The 15427-nt window shown below is 36.9% G+C and overlaps 1 protein-coding gene across 1 annotated transcript in view; it reads left to right on the top strand.

Annotated features, from left to right (window-relative positions):
- The window catches only part of fhdc1 (FH2 domain containing 1), a 29566-nt gene extending 14752 nt beyond the window's left edge, over positions 1-14814 (top strand). The window contains exons 3-12 of the mRNA XM_079850210.1: positions 4536-4597; positions 5677-5779; positions 6284-6369; positions 6488-6588; positions 7551-7621; positions 7859-7966; positions 8111-8181; positions 8488-8605; positions 8770-8934; positions 12384-14814. Coding sequence (XP_079706336.1) covers positions 4536-4597; positions 5677-5779; positions 6284-6369; positions 6488-6588; positions 7551-7621; positions 7859-7966; positions 8111-8181; positions 8488-8605; positions 8770-8934; positions 12384-14519 — 3021 coding nt within the window. The 3' untranslated portion in view covers positions 14520-14814. The remainder of the gene's footprint in view (positions 1-4535; positions 4598-5676; positions 5780-6283; positions 6370-6487; positions 6589-7550; positions 7622-7858; positions 7967-8110; positions 8182-8487; positions 8606-8769; positions 8935-12383) is intronic.
- The last annotated feature ends 613 nt before the right edge of the window (positions 14815-15427 follow it).

Raw genomic sequence — 15427 nt, forward strand, 5'->3', positions numbered from 1 at the left:
GAGAAAATACTCAGCAATGGTGTTGACATGAATTTGCACATTGCAAGCATATTAACACCACATAGACATTTCACCAACGGGGGGTTTTAATTTTTACAGACAGAAATTAAATGTACAGTAAAATGTTTTGGAAATCATGTTAATATACCAAATTACTTTTTTTGCATTTATAGTATACTGACAACTCCCTTAAAAACACAGGTGTTAAAAAAAACAAAAACATGAATCAAAGTTCATCACAGGTAGCTTTTCCACAAGCTGATGTACAAACTAGAGAAGGTGCACACAGTGTCATACAAAATACAAAACACTGTCACGGTTGGTAACACACATGACACTAAAATAATGCAATAAGCATTCAGTTAACAGCATAACAATTGCAGAAAACAACCTTCTCCCACAATCATGTAGCAAATGCTGGCCTACAATGAAAAAATTATACACATCTATGACCAACTTTCTTTTTTTAAAAGTGTAATGATAAATACTTTCACAAATATAGTAAATAATAAAGAAACATGCAATGGATTAAAAAAATAAATGACATACTCAAAGTAAATATTTGATGTAATTTGTGTTTAACTATATAGAAAGGAATACTAGGCATAATTTGGGCCACATGATCATTTGGCTATAATTTATTAGCTTAATTTTTATTTTATCTATGATCCGATACCTATACCCAGGTTTGAGCATCTTCTTTAATTTTCTCTGAATTCTAAAGAGCTTTAGCTATAGTTTTTTGAAATTTTTTTTATCTGTGGTCTTTGGAAGTCATGCAATTAATCCAGTTATTCTGTAGGAACAATATTAGAAAAATCACACGTTGCATTTGCAATGTGCTCTGCAATCAGGCATAGAATTGGGTTAGTAATTATTAAGATATGAGAAACAAATCCCACAACCAACACTTAAGTATTACCACTTATCAGTATTGATATTTCTGAATTACTGTATATCACTGACAAAAATGAATGCCTTGAAGTGAAGTGCAAGCTAACATAACATCATTGAACTATTTGCGTTGTTCAGTGTAAAGTAGGCTACATCTACTACAGCTACTAGGCTTGCTAGAGTAACTTTATTTAGTTTACCGGATACAGTGAAACATCTTTATATTCAATATGATTTTATCAGTAATCGTTGGTATTCCTACATAAAATGTGGTCCTAGCACACATATATATTTCCATAAATTTGCAGACACTGAAACATATTTGTTTATTTATTTTACAATATCTGAAGAACATTATTGACTAAATGTAAAACATACGCATTTTATCTACAGTATGAATAACTTTTACATTCATAGTATAATATTGATTTTATTGTATTTAATCCATAAGATTAATATGTTAAATCACATTACATTTTTTATGCTTTGGCATTATAACAGTACCGGTATACTTGTTTTTGATATTGTTAAGAAGTGTTTAGGTTTAGGGGTGGGTTAGGGCCTTAAAAATATAAATAGTAAAATGCTATTATATAAAAGTAATATAAGGGATTCATAAAGATTTTAACATTTCAAAAGCTGTGCATGCATAATTACTTATGTTTTAGATACTGTAAATTAATCCTTTTCAGTTTATATGTAAACATACCTACAAAAACTAAAGAAATCAAGTTGATTCCAAAAAAAGTGGTTATTTTGTATGACATTCATATGTTTGTTATGTTTAATTTGCTAACAATTTCCTATCATGTGGGAAGCATGGGGATTTTCTTACTGGCTTATAAGAAGTGTTATTAGGTGTGCACAACTTAGTTTTCCACCTTCACATAAAACAAACATGTCGCTGAAACAAACATTCATCCAAAACACATGCTCCCGTGAGCTTGTCGTTTTGTGTCTAAGCGACCAGCTGTGTTTTTGTTTTGGTTTGTGTGGTTGCCGCTGGTCTTGGTAGCTTTGTAATTATCCACGAAGACACCAAGAGTACCTGTGTCGATCTAATGAAGCTTTTTTATTGTTTGTATGAGGTGGCGTGGACCATGCGTGTGGCCCCGTTTGTAATTTCAGACACCATCCTGCTAGTCCTTTGAGTTTGTGATGCGTCACAAATTGCATGTATCACACACATGGGTCATGTATAGTATCTCACAAAAGTGAGTACACCCCTCACATTTGAGCAAACATTTTAGTTTATCTTCTCAAGGGACAATACTATAGAAATGAAACTTGGATATATTTTAGAGTAGTCATTGTGCTGCTTGTATAGCAGTATATTTTTACTGTCCTCTGATATTAACTCAACATACAGCCATTCTTGTCAAAATAGTTGGCAACAAAGGTGAGCACACCATAAGTGAACATGTCAAAACTGTGTCCAAAGTGTCAATATTTTGTGTGAGCACCATTGTTATCTAGCATTGCCTTAATCCTCCTGGCCATGGAGTTCACCAGAGCTGCACAGGTTGTTGCTGGGACCCTCTTCCACTCCTCCATAATGACATCCCGGACCTTTCGCTTGAGGACGCCCCACAGCTGCTCAATAGGGTTCAGGTCTGGAGAAATACTTGGCCACTCCATCACCTTCATCACCTCAAATTCTTTGATTGACCCTTGCGAGGCCTGTTCCAAGTGGAACCCGTCTTGGAAAACCTCTGTATGACCCTGGCCTGTGTACTGTAACTCAGTTTCAGGGTGTTACCAATCTTATTATAGCCTTGGCCATATTTGTGGAAAACGACAATTCTATTTCTCAAATCCTTAGAGAGTTATTTGCCATGAGGTGCCATGTTGAACATCCAGTGGTCAGTATGAGAGAATTGTTCTCAAAGCATAAATTTGAACTGCTCTAATACAAGATACAACAATTTGTATGGTCCTGTCAAGCAGACAAAAACATGAACATGATGAACAGGACATGTGGCTTTGCATGGTTAAATGACGTACAGCTATTATCACTTAGGGTGTACTCACCTTTGTTGCCAGCTATTTTGACAATAATGGCTGTATGTTGAGTTATTTTCAGAGGAAAGTCAATATATATAGCTATACAAGCAGCACAATGACTACTCTAAAATATATCCAAGTTTCATTTCTATAATATTGTCCCTTGAGTAGATATACTAAAATGTTTGCTAAAATGTGAGTTACTGCACTTTTGTGAGATACTGTAAATGTGTTTGCTAGAGAGAGTGACAGATTGTGTGTCTGTTTAGGTGCCACTAAAATGGCTTTCGTGTTAGTTAGTTAATGATCTCATGGGCCAAAATGAGTCATCACGCTACTGAGGGTTTCCTGGTGCTGATGTTGTGTTAATGAGAATAACAAGTATATAACATTGTATTCTATAAGGGGTTAGTTCACCCAAAAACAAAAATTCTGTCATCAGTTACTCACACTCATGTCGTTCCATTCAGACTTTCCCTCATCTTCAAAACACAGATGAAGATATTTTGGTAACACTGATGATCCCTTTTGAACATTCTGGTAACTATAAGTAACTTTGCAACTAGCTCTCATTAGAGTATTAGTAGACTGTCTGCTTGATATCTGCTAACTCATTATTGTGATGGTCCCCAACAGACATTATACTGGCTATAAGTAACTTTGCAACAACATGTCAACTTACAGTATTCTAACCATAACCTAAGTCTACTAATACTCGATTAATACTCTAATGAGAGTTAGTAGACATGTTACTTACAGTCAACAGAATGTGTTAAAGGGACCATCAAAATAAAGCGAAACCGTTATTTTTATTCAAACCTGAGATATCTGTCCCTCCATGGAAAGTCAATTCCCCTAAAAGCCATGACGCTAAAGCTTAAAAGCTTAAAAAAGTTTTACAAACTTTCAGTGGGTGGACAGAAATTTCTCAGGGTTTATTAAAAAGATCGTAATTATGTTTCAGAGATTGACAACAGTCTTATGGGCTTGAAACAACATGAAGGTGAGTAAATAATGACAGAATTTTCATTTTGGGGTGAACTATCCCTTTAAGATTCATACAAATAAATAACAATAACATGTCTAGAAACTGGAAAGAGGTTCATTCCTGTTTAGCTTATTTGAATTGATGTTCAGCTATTTTGTAAAGCAACTTATATTAATCTAAGAAACTCTGCCTGTCTTTCTCATATCATAAAAACCTATTTATTTAAGGGGAACCAGTGGTAGTCCGGGTATGGCACACTTAAAAACACAACTTAGTTATATTCTATTAGTTCTAGTTCTATTAAATATAAGACATATAAGTCTCGTGGTTTTCATTAGTGTGCCCTTGATATTCATCTGTCTCCTTCTTTCTAATTACCGTACATTTTGGAACCAAATGCACACTATTTTACTAAAATAATAAAAATAATAACTAGGTAAATAAATAGTTTTTTTAACCTATAGTAATCTTGCACCATCAAAGATAGTAGTTATATTTATTTTGGAAGTTGCATTCAAATCAACTTACCACAACAACCTGAAAGCCCAAAATTTGAATGGGAGTGATGCTTCTGCTCAGAACACACACAGTCTGTCCTTTGTGTATCTTTCCATCCGTTTTAATTAACCTCTCTCCTCTGTTCTCCCAGATCAGCATTTTGGACTCCAAGAGAGGAATGAACGTTGGAATTTTCCTCAAACAGTTTAAGAAGTAAGTTTCTAAGCATCATCATGTGTAAAAACCTTTGTATGCATGTGCTTCAGCACAGAAATAGGATCTGGTGGTGGTCAAGAGAAACCTGATGATCTTGTGTGAAGATCAATAGCTTTCAGGTTCTGATTGATACTTGAGAGTTCACATGAGGATGCTGTATACATTCACTGTGAAAAGTACTAGATACAGATAAGACACAAGGTATGTTGTCAGTACTCAACAGACAACTAGGCCAGAATAAAAGAATAAAACAAGATAAGTTTACGTCAGACCTGGTGAAATGGGCAGTTGAAGGTGGATGTGGCCTGTGTAAACAGGGTTTTTGTTTATTTTTGAACAGGTATTTCAACATCCTCAAAGACTATAAATGATTATGCAAAAAGACAATGTTTTCATGTGTAATCAGATTATATCATATTTATGTTTGTCTGTGATGTTTGTGTGTATTCTGTGTATGTGAGTGGCCATGTACAGTAGGGCTGATCAGACACTGTGAGTCAAGTCACTTCCTGCATCCATTTTAGTGTTACATGTAAAGACAAATGCATAGGAAAAAGAAGAACCTTTCACAATTTTTTTTTTATACTTAATATTCATATTTGAATGGGTCTTTATTTAGAGACACATTCATTTTGTATTTTATTAAGAGAAATTATAATCAAAGCCTGTTACAAAACTAATGAAGATTTCCAAATGGGACATTAATGTACAATATGGATGGATGGATGGATAGATAGAATTAGTGTGATTGCTGTTACATAGTTATATACCCCTAATAGAATTAGTGTGATTGCTGTTACATAGTTATATACCCCTAACCTTACATTATGCATAATTTAATATATGTACATAGTAATTAGACACCTAAAATGGCAAGAGTGGCACCCAAAATACCTGCACTGTTTTAAATATACATGTATACATAACTCACAATGTCCTTGTGAAGTTAAAGGTTTGTATTTCCATCTTTCTTTGGAGCAATACACTGAAGTATCCTACAAGAGATCTACTGAGCTGATGATCAGGCAGAGCCACAAATTGATTGTCTGTTTTGTTCTTCTGTTTTTCTCCCTCAGGCCCAATCATGCAATAGTAGAAGACATCCGTCTTGGCAACAGTGAGCAGTATGGAACTGAACAGCTGAAAGAACTGCTCAAACTACTACCAGAGGCAGAAGAGGTGAGAACTCTGGCTACATGCACACTGTCAGTTTTTAGAATTAACAACCACATTTACTTACAGGTGTGAGTCTCGAAACTTTCTGTTAACACAGCAACTTACACAAGCATCTCGAATACTGTCTGCGTGAACATGCAATCAAATGGGATTTCTTACATGTAATTGAGTCTGTATTCTGTGACTAAAGTAATATCAAAGTGACTAAAGTAATATCAAAGATGGCGACGTCCATAAAACTGAAAAGTCTCATCACTTTTAAAACAACAAGAGTCAAATGGAGCAGCCGCGAGTTCATATGTCAAATCTTAATTAACCGACAGCAGATTAACTTTGAGTGATATGATGGCAATGGTAATCTATATTATTAAAAAAAAATGCTTGTACAATTAATCCAATCTATCGATAAATTAAAAATGGTACAAATACATTGAGAATCCCATCGTGCAAATGCTTTGTGTTTGCTCTGATATTTGAATGTGAATTTAAATCACTTATCTTCTCTAGGTGAAGAGATTGAAGGAATTCAAGGGAGACCCAAATAAGCTGACACTGGCTGATTCTTTCATGTTCCTGCTGATTCAAGTGCCACGGTAAGAGACGCACAACATCTCTCTTTACCGAGGATATGCAAATATACATTTTCATAATACCGAACAACGTCATGACAAAAAAGACAAGTCGACTATGATTGTGTGTTTATGTTTGAAGCTTTGAGGTGTGTATTGAGGCTATGGTACTTCAGGAAGAGTTTCTCCCGTCCTGCACGGTCATGAGTCGTGAGATTAACATTGTGCGTCAGGCTACAGAAGGTAAGAACATACTAAACTACTATTTGGACGCTCTGAAGTTTATGTAATTTTCCCCTTTAATCTGAAGCAATAATTTTTTTCAAATAATTTTTTTTCAGCTAAGTAGGCAAAACATTTTGAGCCTCTATGGACCATAGGTTATTGGGGGTGGGGGGTGGGGGTAAATAAACGCAAAGTCATTTTTAAATTATCTAATGCTCTCTCTCTAATACACAAACTCACCAACCCATTTCATTTGATGCACCATTCCACCACTTTCAAAATATATGCTGTCAAGTGTAGACCAATAAACAGTAGAGTGAACTTTCATTAGGACTCAATTCTGAGTTGAGTGCATTTTGCTGAGTCATGTTCTTTCACTCAGCTTTTTTCACCAAGTGCAACATGTTTCTGATCAACATATTTGTTGATCCTGGAACAACATTCCAATCAACCAAATAGGTTTTAGGGACAAATTTACAATTTATGTCAAGTTTAGGCTTACAACCAGGGTTAGATGCTTCTACATCAGTGTTTTTCATCTATCATTTCCCTCTGAATTTAGGGATAACTTATAGGGTAGGGTTAGGTTTACAGGTAGAGATATGGGATTACATTTTCAGACATTTTTGCCTGTATTAGCCTTATCAGAATTCAATGGTTCATGACCTATCTACACTTCAATAGTACTTAAATGTAAAGATATGGCACTCCATTAATCATCACTTTGATTTTAGGAGCATTTATAAAAACTCAAATTGAGTTTTATTAATCCTGCATTAACTAATCTTAGCAGCACATCATGATACAGTAGGACATACTGTCAGCATTTTTTTTTCTAATTTAAATGTGCATTGAGTCTATAGATTTCCTTTAAATTTCTTAGACTGTAGACAGTAGGAAGGATATGTAATAGCATTTAGAGTGTTGTGTAATTTACTAAATGGCCTATGATTATTCAATTTCTATTGATTATTCCTCAGAACTAATGACTTGTGAAGAGCTCCATGCCATTCTACACTTAGTTCTCCAAGCGGGAAATATCATGAATGCAGTAAGTCTCTCTCTGTCTCCAGCCTTTTTTCTGTTTATTGTCTTTCTTTTGTTCCCTATCCTTTACCCCTCATCTGTCCGTTTTTTGTGGACATTTCCCCCAGTCCTCTTTTCACCTTTGCTCTTTCCTTTCAACTATTTCTCTCCAAAACATTCCCTGACATTTTTAAATCAGGAAAGGTTGTTGGCTTTTACAGAATTGACCAGACATTGACTGATGTTCTCTGTGTTTTCATAGGGTGGCTATGCAGGCAATGCTTTGGGCTTCAAACTGTCCTCGCTTCTCTCTCTGGCTGATACGAAGGCCAACAAGCCTGGCATGAACCTGCTCCATTTTGTGGCACTAGTAAGTAGGACCGAACCAGATGCACTGTAGTTTTCTCCAGATTTACTGATAAATGTTTGCAAATGTTTTAGGAAACCAGCCAATAACAACAACAATTTTTTTAACTGATTTGATTTGGATTTTTCTTTAACTTTTGTCACAAAGGAAGCACAGAAAAAGGATGAGGCCCTTTTGAAGTTCCCAGAGAAGCTAACACATGTTCAGAGTGCAGCCAGGTAACACAAAATATATATATTTTTATATTATTATTTCTCAAAACTTCTCTTATTAATAGTCTTTTCATTTTATGAAACTTAAACTCTATTTTAGAAAATCTAGAGTTTTATTAATCCTGTATCCTGTATCTACAATCCTGTAAAGGTCTAGCTATGTGAGACTACAGCAAAATCAATCCAAATTCTTCTGGTTTAACTAGTGCTAATAATGTATTAGGTTTTATTTCTTCTAACATTTGCAACAGGTCTCACCTTTCTATGACCCCTTCCTCAATCTTTCTCTGACTTAGATTTTTATTGTTGTAGAATTTCAGTAGAAAATATAGAAGGAGAGTTCTCCTCTCTCTATGTCAAAACACGTTCCTTGGAAGAGAAGATTCAGGATGACGATGAGCTGCAAAAGCAGCTGGGTCCATTTTTGCAGGTAAATTAATCATTCCCCCAATTAGAATTCCATAGTAGAGTATGTTTTGTTTTTTTTGTACTAAAGGTTTTTGGTTTTATATTTGTATTGTATTTGCTATAATAATTTGATTAACTTTTTTATGCCAATAAGAATGACTCACCTGCTGCCCTCTTATTTGTTAGAGCTCTACACATGCCCTGCAGGACCTCAAACATCGCAGGCTAGACTTGCGTAAAAAGGGCAATGCCCTCATCGACTTCTTCTGTGAAGACAAAGACACCTTTAAACTGGATGAGTGCTTCAGAATTTTCCAAGACTTCTGTCTAAAATTCAAAAAAGCTGTAAAGGTACATATCACATTTACTAACAAGCAAAAATGAAGAAAAGGTGGAAAAAAACATTAAAAAAACAGTAAAGAAAATTATTTAAAGGAATAGTTCACCCAAAAATGAAAATGCTGTCATCATTTACTCACCCTCGTGTTGTTCCAAACCTGTATGATTTCCTTTCTTCTGCTGAACACAAAAGAAGATATTTTAAAGAAGGTTGGTAATTAAACAGTTGCTGGTCCCCATTGACTTCCATAGTATTTTTTTTTCCTACTATGGAAGTCAATGGGGTCCATCAGTCGTTTGGTTACCGACTTTCTTCAAAATATCTTCTTTTGTGTTCAGCAGAAGAAAGAAAGTCATACAGGTTTGGAACAACATGAGGGTGAGTAAATGAGGACAGCATTTTCTTTTTTGGGTGAACTATCCCTTTAAGATGAAATAATTAGGAGTTCATCTGTAAAGACATTAAAGGGGACCTATTATGCAAAATTCACTTTTTAGTGGAGATACATTATGTATTTTAAAAAAATTAAGGGAAAAAAATGTTCACTAACAGAAATTGTTTCCAGAATCTTATTGAAAACATATTACATTTTAATAATTCCGTGCTTGCCAAACACAAGTTACTTTTAATGAAAAAACTGATTTCTTTAAAGTATTGTTTTTCAACTCTGTTACTGTCAATTCTGTTTCATACTGTCAACATTATTGTTACTCTACCTTGGTAACAGAGTTTGACGGTAACAGAATTGACCATTTTTAACTTTTTAGTCAAAAACTCCACTTGCTAGCATAAATGCTAAGAGCAAATGACACTAATGAAATCATGACTAAAAGACTTTTATCTAAAACCCACTGTGTGATCAGTGATACATTTTTTCCTTTTGATATTGTTGTAAAAATGTTGACGTTTTACAAAATAACACTTGGTTTAAGAACTTTCTAGATTAAAATATTTTCTCAGAGAGAGCACACATAACTTTCAGTGCTTCAGATCTTATCAGTGAGGGAAAGTGACATCGTTTCCTGTGTCTTACATAGTTGTGGAGAACATTTCACCAATTTAAAGGCAAAGTATGGTACGGTAATAGCCTGGCTGTCACAAGACCAAGCTCTATCTTTTAAGATTGAGCATTGGTCTGGGGAGTCTGCTATGTATTTTCTACTGCACAAGAGGCATGATCAACGGGCATAGTTCAAATGACTCTGTACGCAATTGGATAGTCCTTCAACCAATCAGACCAACGATCCGGGTGACGTACTTTGCAGAGCAACGCGAAAACTCCAGGCAGGAAATGTGTAACCAAACGTGTTGATCAGCGGTTTGCAGAAGCAGGAATGGAATCGAGCGATTTTTGTAGGTTGTGCAAAAAAAAAACATGAAAGTTAGTGGTATTTATTTACACCCACTCGAGCGATTTGTTTGCTAAAAGGAAGCCATTGAGCATCGTCGAGAAGGTTAAAAGGAATTGGACAGAGCCGTAACAGCTCTGGAATTGGATTGGATTAAACCCGCCAATAGCGCGCCAGGTGGATAAGCCAGTTTGTGATTGGTTCCTGCAAATTTGTAAAGGAAGCAGGATAGATATATGTACAGGTTTCCAGCCTGAGCAGCAAGGCAAAATCAAATCACCGGCAGATCAGGCTGGGTTTACCCAGTCTAGTACGGTAACAGAATTAATGGAAAATTTATGGACACATTTTTATAAGATAAAAGACATTTTTAAACAATTTAATGTTGTAGAATTAGGAAAATTACTATTTAGGGCTTTTATAAATAAAATAAATGAAATATTACAGAGAGAAAAGTAAAATAAAATACTTTGATTACACAATGATGCATGATGGAAAAAAATATATATACTGACTAATTCGGACAACAAGAAATCATGATTTTCAGCTATATAAGACACATTTTTACAGAAAATATTATAATGTTATGGCCTGTAGAAAAAGCAAAAGAAAATAATGACTTTGGACACCAAATGTACCTGCAATTATAGAATCACCCTTTTACATGGTGTTTGCACATAAATGTGTGTTGGCACAAACTCCCTATAATGATAAAAATCAACCTGCTCCTTTTTAGTTTTTTTTTTATCCCCATAAATCATAAGCACTTTCATAGAACAAGCCGTTCACAGATTCTGGGCAAAGTGACGTCACTTTGTACAGGCCCCACACATGACTGTTGACGGACCATATTAGTATCATTTTACGCCAGACTGCTTTGTGAACTAGGGTCAATACAAAAGGACAATACAAAACACAAGTTTTGTTAAAAAAGTTGTTACTCAAGGATGGATCAGTACCACTAGGGGTGTAACGGTACCCTCATGTCACAATTTGATATATCACGATACTGAACTCACGATACGATAATATGGTGATACTCCAAAACATATAGTAAAAGGTTAACAAAAAATTTACTGTTGATTAAAATGCTAAATTTACTGTTACATTGTGGGTTTAAATGAATAGGCTTGGACTTGGTGCTGGTAACCCACAGGGCAATGGTGACACCAGAATAAAAATATTCATGATTCTGAAGCTGAAAATACACAATTATTTTAGACAAACAGGCTAAGCTTGCACTCCGCCACAAACTAGATATTTAAAATAATGTAATGAAAGTAATGAAAAGGAGAGCACGCACTTTATTACAGTTCATCAGAGTTGTATTACGGATATAAAGTTAAGCAGTTTATTAAGCAAATGTCAGTCGACCAGGAAGACTAATTTGTAAGGAACACTATATCGAGTCCAACCTTTATTTTAAACTGATAATCGTTTGTTTTACTCGCGTTTTCGCAGTTTCCCCTATTAAATCCAGTCACATCAATGCATACCCTCTAGTGATTTTCTGGAGTGAAAACGGACACATCATCTATTTTTGTGGGATGTACAATAAACTCCATAAAACTCATCAGTAAAATTTTGGCCATCATTCAGACGGGTCTGCTACAAGAGGCTTGTAGTAATAGTGGATGAAAGCAAGATGACAACACAAGTAATAACCGTAATTAAACTAAACTATACCTGTCATATCTCCATGCACCATATATTCTCTGGCTCTGTAGGCATCATTGTCCAACTTCGTTTGAACATATAAGGCTGAACACCATTACTGACAGTTTTTGACATTTTAAGTGCGTGAGATTGTCCTGTTTTGTTGTTGCATGAGCTCTTGAAGCTCCGCCCTCTTCTTGAAAGGGGGCCGGGAGCACCAGCTCATTTGCATTTAAAGGGACACACACAAAAAGTGGCAATTTTAACATGCTATAAAAAATATATGTGGGGTATTTTGAGCTAAAACTTCCCATACACACTCTGAGGACATCAGAGACTTATTTTACATCTTGTAAAAAGGGGCATAATAGATCCCCTTTAAAGTCTTTATGAATCATGCTACAGATCATCTGTCAGTGAACACCCTCTTATAGTGATCTCTTGTCCACTTGCAGGACAACCTGGACAGGGAACTGAAGGAGGAATCTAGACTGCGACGCTTACGGGAACTGGAGGAGAGACGGTGTGCCTGGGGTGCAGCCAATACTGAGACAGGAGATAGTGGAGGTTTTGGTCGCAGCAGCAGCGAAAATGATGTTGACATCCTTACCAAAGAAGGCCTCAGAGACTTCCTGCTTCAGTCAAGACCTCAAAGCCCCCACAGTCCTTTGGGGCGCTCATCTAGTGCCCGCCGTTACCATCACACCTCTAGTGACCGCAACGTCCGTGGCTATATGGAGCAGATCTCTGGGTCTTCAGAAAGCGACTATGCCAAATTCAGCAGCCTGCCACGTTCAGGCAGGAACCATCAAAGAAAGACCATGGCATGGCTTGTCTCACAGGATGATAATAGGGAGCTGGGTCCGCAGAGTCAGGTTTACCAAGAGAAGTTAGCAGCTTCACCAAAGGCTGAGACAGAACCCATCAGTCCTTTAGCTAGATACTCAAGTTTTGGCTACAACATGAACACAGATCCCTATAATAATAATAATTATACTACTCTCTCTGAAGGTGGAGTTACACCTCAATTAAATAACACAAAGAATGTTTATCAGGGGACATCTGGTCATGGTGTTGGACACATGAGTGTTTGTGTGGAGAAACACAAACTAGTTTCTGGCCTTCAACCCTTTGAGATAACCAGCCAGATCAATAATGACAACCAGTGTGAAGTGTTTGTAACAAATCTGGAAAGGAAAGAAGACCCTCCCAAAGCATTTGTCCTTGATACGCCCCCATCTAGTAGGAGTTCTGAGGTGGGGCCTAAGCCAGAAAAAGTATGGAATGACAAAATTATCTCATCACAGAAGGAGGAAGCGGACACAAGCACCTTTTCCTCAACAACTTGTGACACACCTTTGCCCCTTGATCCTTCTGTGTCTAGTAAGAAACCTGGGTTGAATGTCATGGACTGCACTGAAACTGATTGTTCTGAGATTGAGAGTTCTCCTATCATGAAAGAAGGATTTGGACTTAACCAAAAGTCACAGGATGCCAACTATCCAAGAGTCGTTCAGGACACCAATTCTCTATCCTCCAATTTTGAGTCCACCGATTGTCACTTTGTGTCCATATCAAGTGATGAACCACTAGTAGGAAGCTTTGATCAAGCATGTCTAGAATCAGTCAGTCTGTCTGTAAATACTGAAGAAGCAGAGACAGATAGCTGTGACACAGCTGAAGGGCGAAGAGTTGGTGAGAAAGCAGTCCAGACCTGTATCCCCAGAACACTTGTCAAAACCAAGTCTCCATTCAAAGTGATTGCTCATGCCAGTCGTCCTACAAGAACCCTCACAGCAACTGAGACTCAGAACTTGCGCAAAGTGGTGCCAATTACAAGGCAGAATCGATCAAGTAGCAGCATGAAGAAAGTCGAAAAACCACCTGGACATGAGAGCATTGAACCCAGACGTATACTTCGCGACCAAAGCATGCCAGCCAGGAGAGGCGAGAGACAAGGTAGACCTGCACGGCATTCAAGCCTCCCTCCAGAGGATCCCAGGGCACAAAGAGGAGCGACACCAAGCAACTCTCGGTGGGCAAGGGACTCGACTCAACACAGACCCTCCATCAAAAAAACTAATTCCAAACCGGTTCGTAACATTTCAAAACCAGCACCAGAGGAAAAGATGTGTCGTTCTACAATGCGTGCCTTGGCCCAGGCTCAGGCCCAGACACAAGCAACCTCTGAAGGGAGTACACCTGACAGTCCCAGCAACACCCTAAAAAGTTCTTCGCCTTTACCTAGCTTTGCTCGCAACACTGTGGCATCATCTTCCAGATCTAAAAAAGACTTGCCCTCACCAGCTGTAACAGGAACACCATCAAAGAGCTTATCCAGAACTAGCTCTCAGAAATTGCCTGGTGTTAGAACAGACTCTGTCAGTAGTGGACCTTTGCTAAGGAGTGAGGATAAACTAGGGGGGTCTATTAGGAGGGTTCAAAGTGTAAGGGCTTCCAGTCGGAGCAGTGACACTCCTCCTCCACAGTCTGGACGAGAACACTCCCTCAAAAGTAGCAGTTTCTCAGAGAGATCCACACAGATTAAAGACTCTATCGCTAACAGGACCAACAAACCTACATGGAAGTAGAATGGACATATTATGTAGCGGCTCAAAAAACAATGTTTAACAAAGAAGATCAAACTTTTCTGCACATACTAAAGTTACTAAAGAGGCACAGAAGCCTCTTAAATTATTCTGAATGTATCTACAGCCTTTAAAATGTAGCTGAAGTTGTGTCACTAGATGCTCACCAAGAGTTTTAATATTAACGTGAGCTACTGTCACCATTTGACAGCACATTTAGTAGCACTTCAACATCCACACAAGGATGGTTTTGATGGCCTTTTTCTTACATATACTTGACACATTATCAACTGTCACATCAATCACAAATTGTACTTAGTGTTAGATTAACCCTATATTTTATAATAGATATTAATTCTACAAAGACTATGTGAGCTGTTCTCACAAATTGCTGCGGACAAACAAAATAGAAGACAATTATGTCATATATCCATATGCTTGCTTTATTTTATATAATATGTAGTAAAAGTAATGTAATACTGTTTACTAGGGTAACATTTCCATTAAAAAATCATGAACACTTTATCCACATTTCACTTAGCTGTTTTCTGTGCATGATGACAAATCACACTGAAGACTGTTTGATGAATATGTCTATGAATGTTATCCAATTACACCTTAGTGTAGCTGATGCAATGAGTATGTACTACAGCTAGCAGTTCGAAGATGCCTCTCCAGTGATGTTTTTGGAAACTGAACTGCTTATTTTCAATTTGCCTTTTCATGCAGGGTACACATCGCTGTACACTGTCTTGCTGCTGATGACACTGTATTTGTGACGTTTCTGTGAATATGCTGATAGCTCTTTCTTTGTAAAGCCATACTGTTAACCGGGAGTGGCAAAACCTGGTGCTAGAGGAAAGGCTGTGAAGTTTCAGTTTGGCCCAAACTTTTGAGAAAGCACATACACT

This window comes from Squalius cephalus (assembly GCF_949319135.1).
Source record: "Squalius cephalus genome assembly, chromosome: 2".
Lineage (NCBI taxonomy): Eukaryota > Metazoa > Chordata > Actinopteri > Cypriniformes > Leuciscidae > Squalius > Squalius cephalus.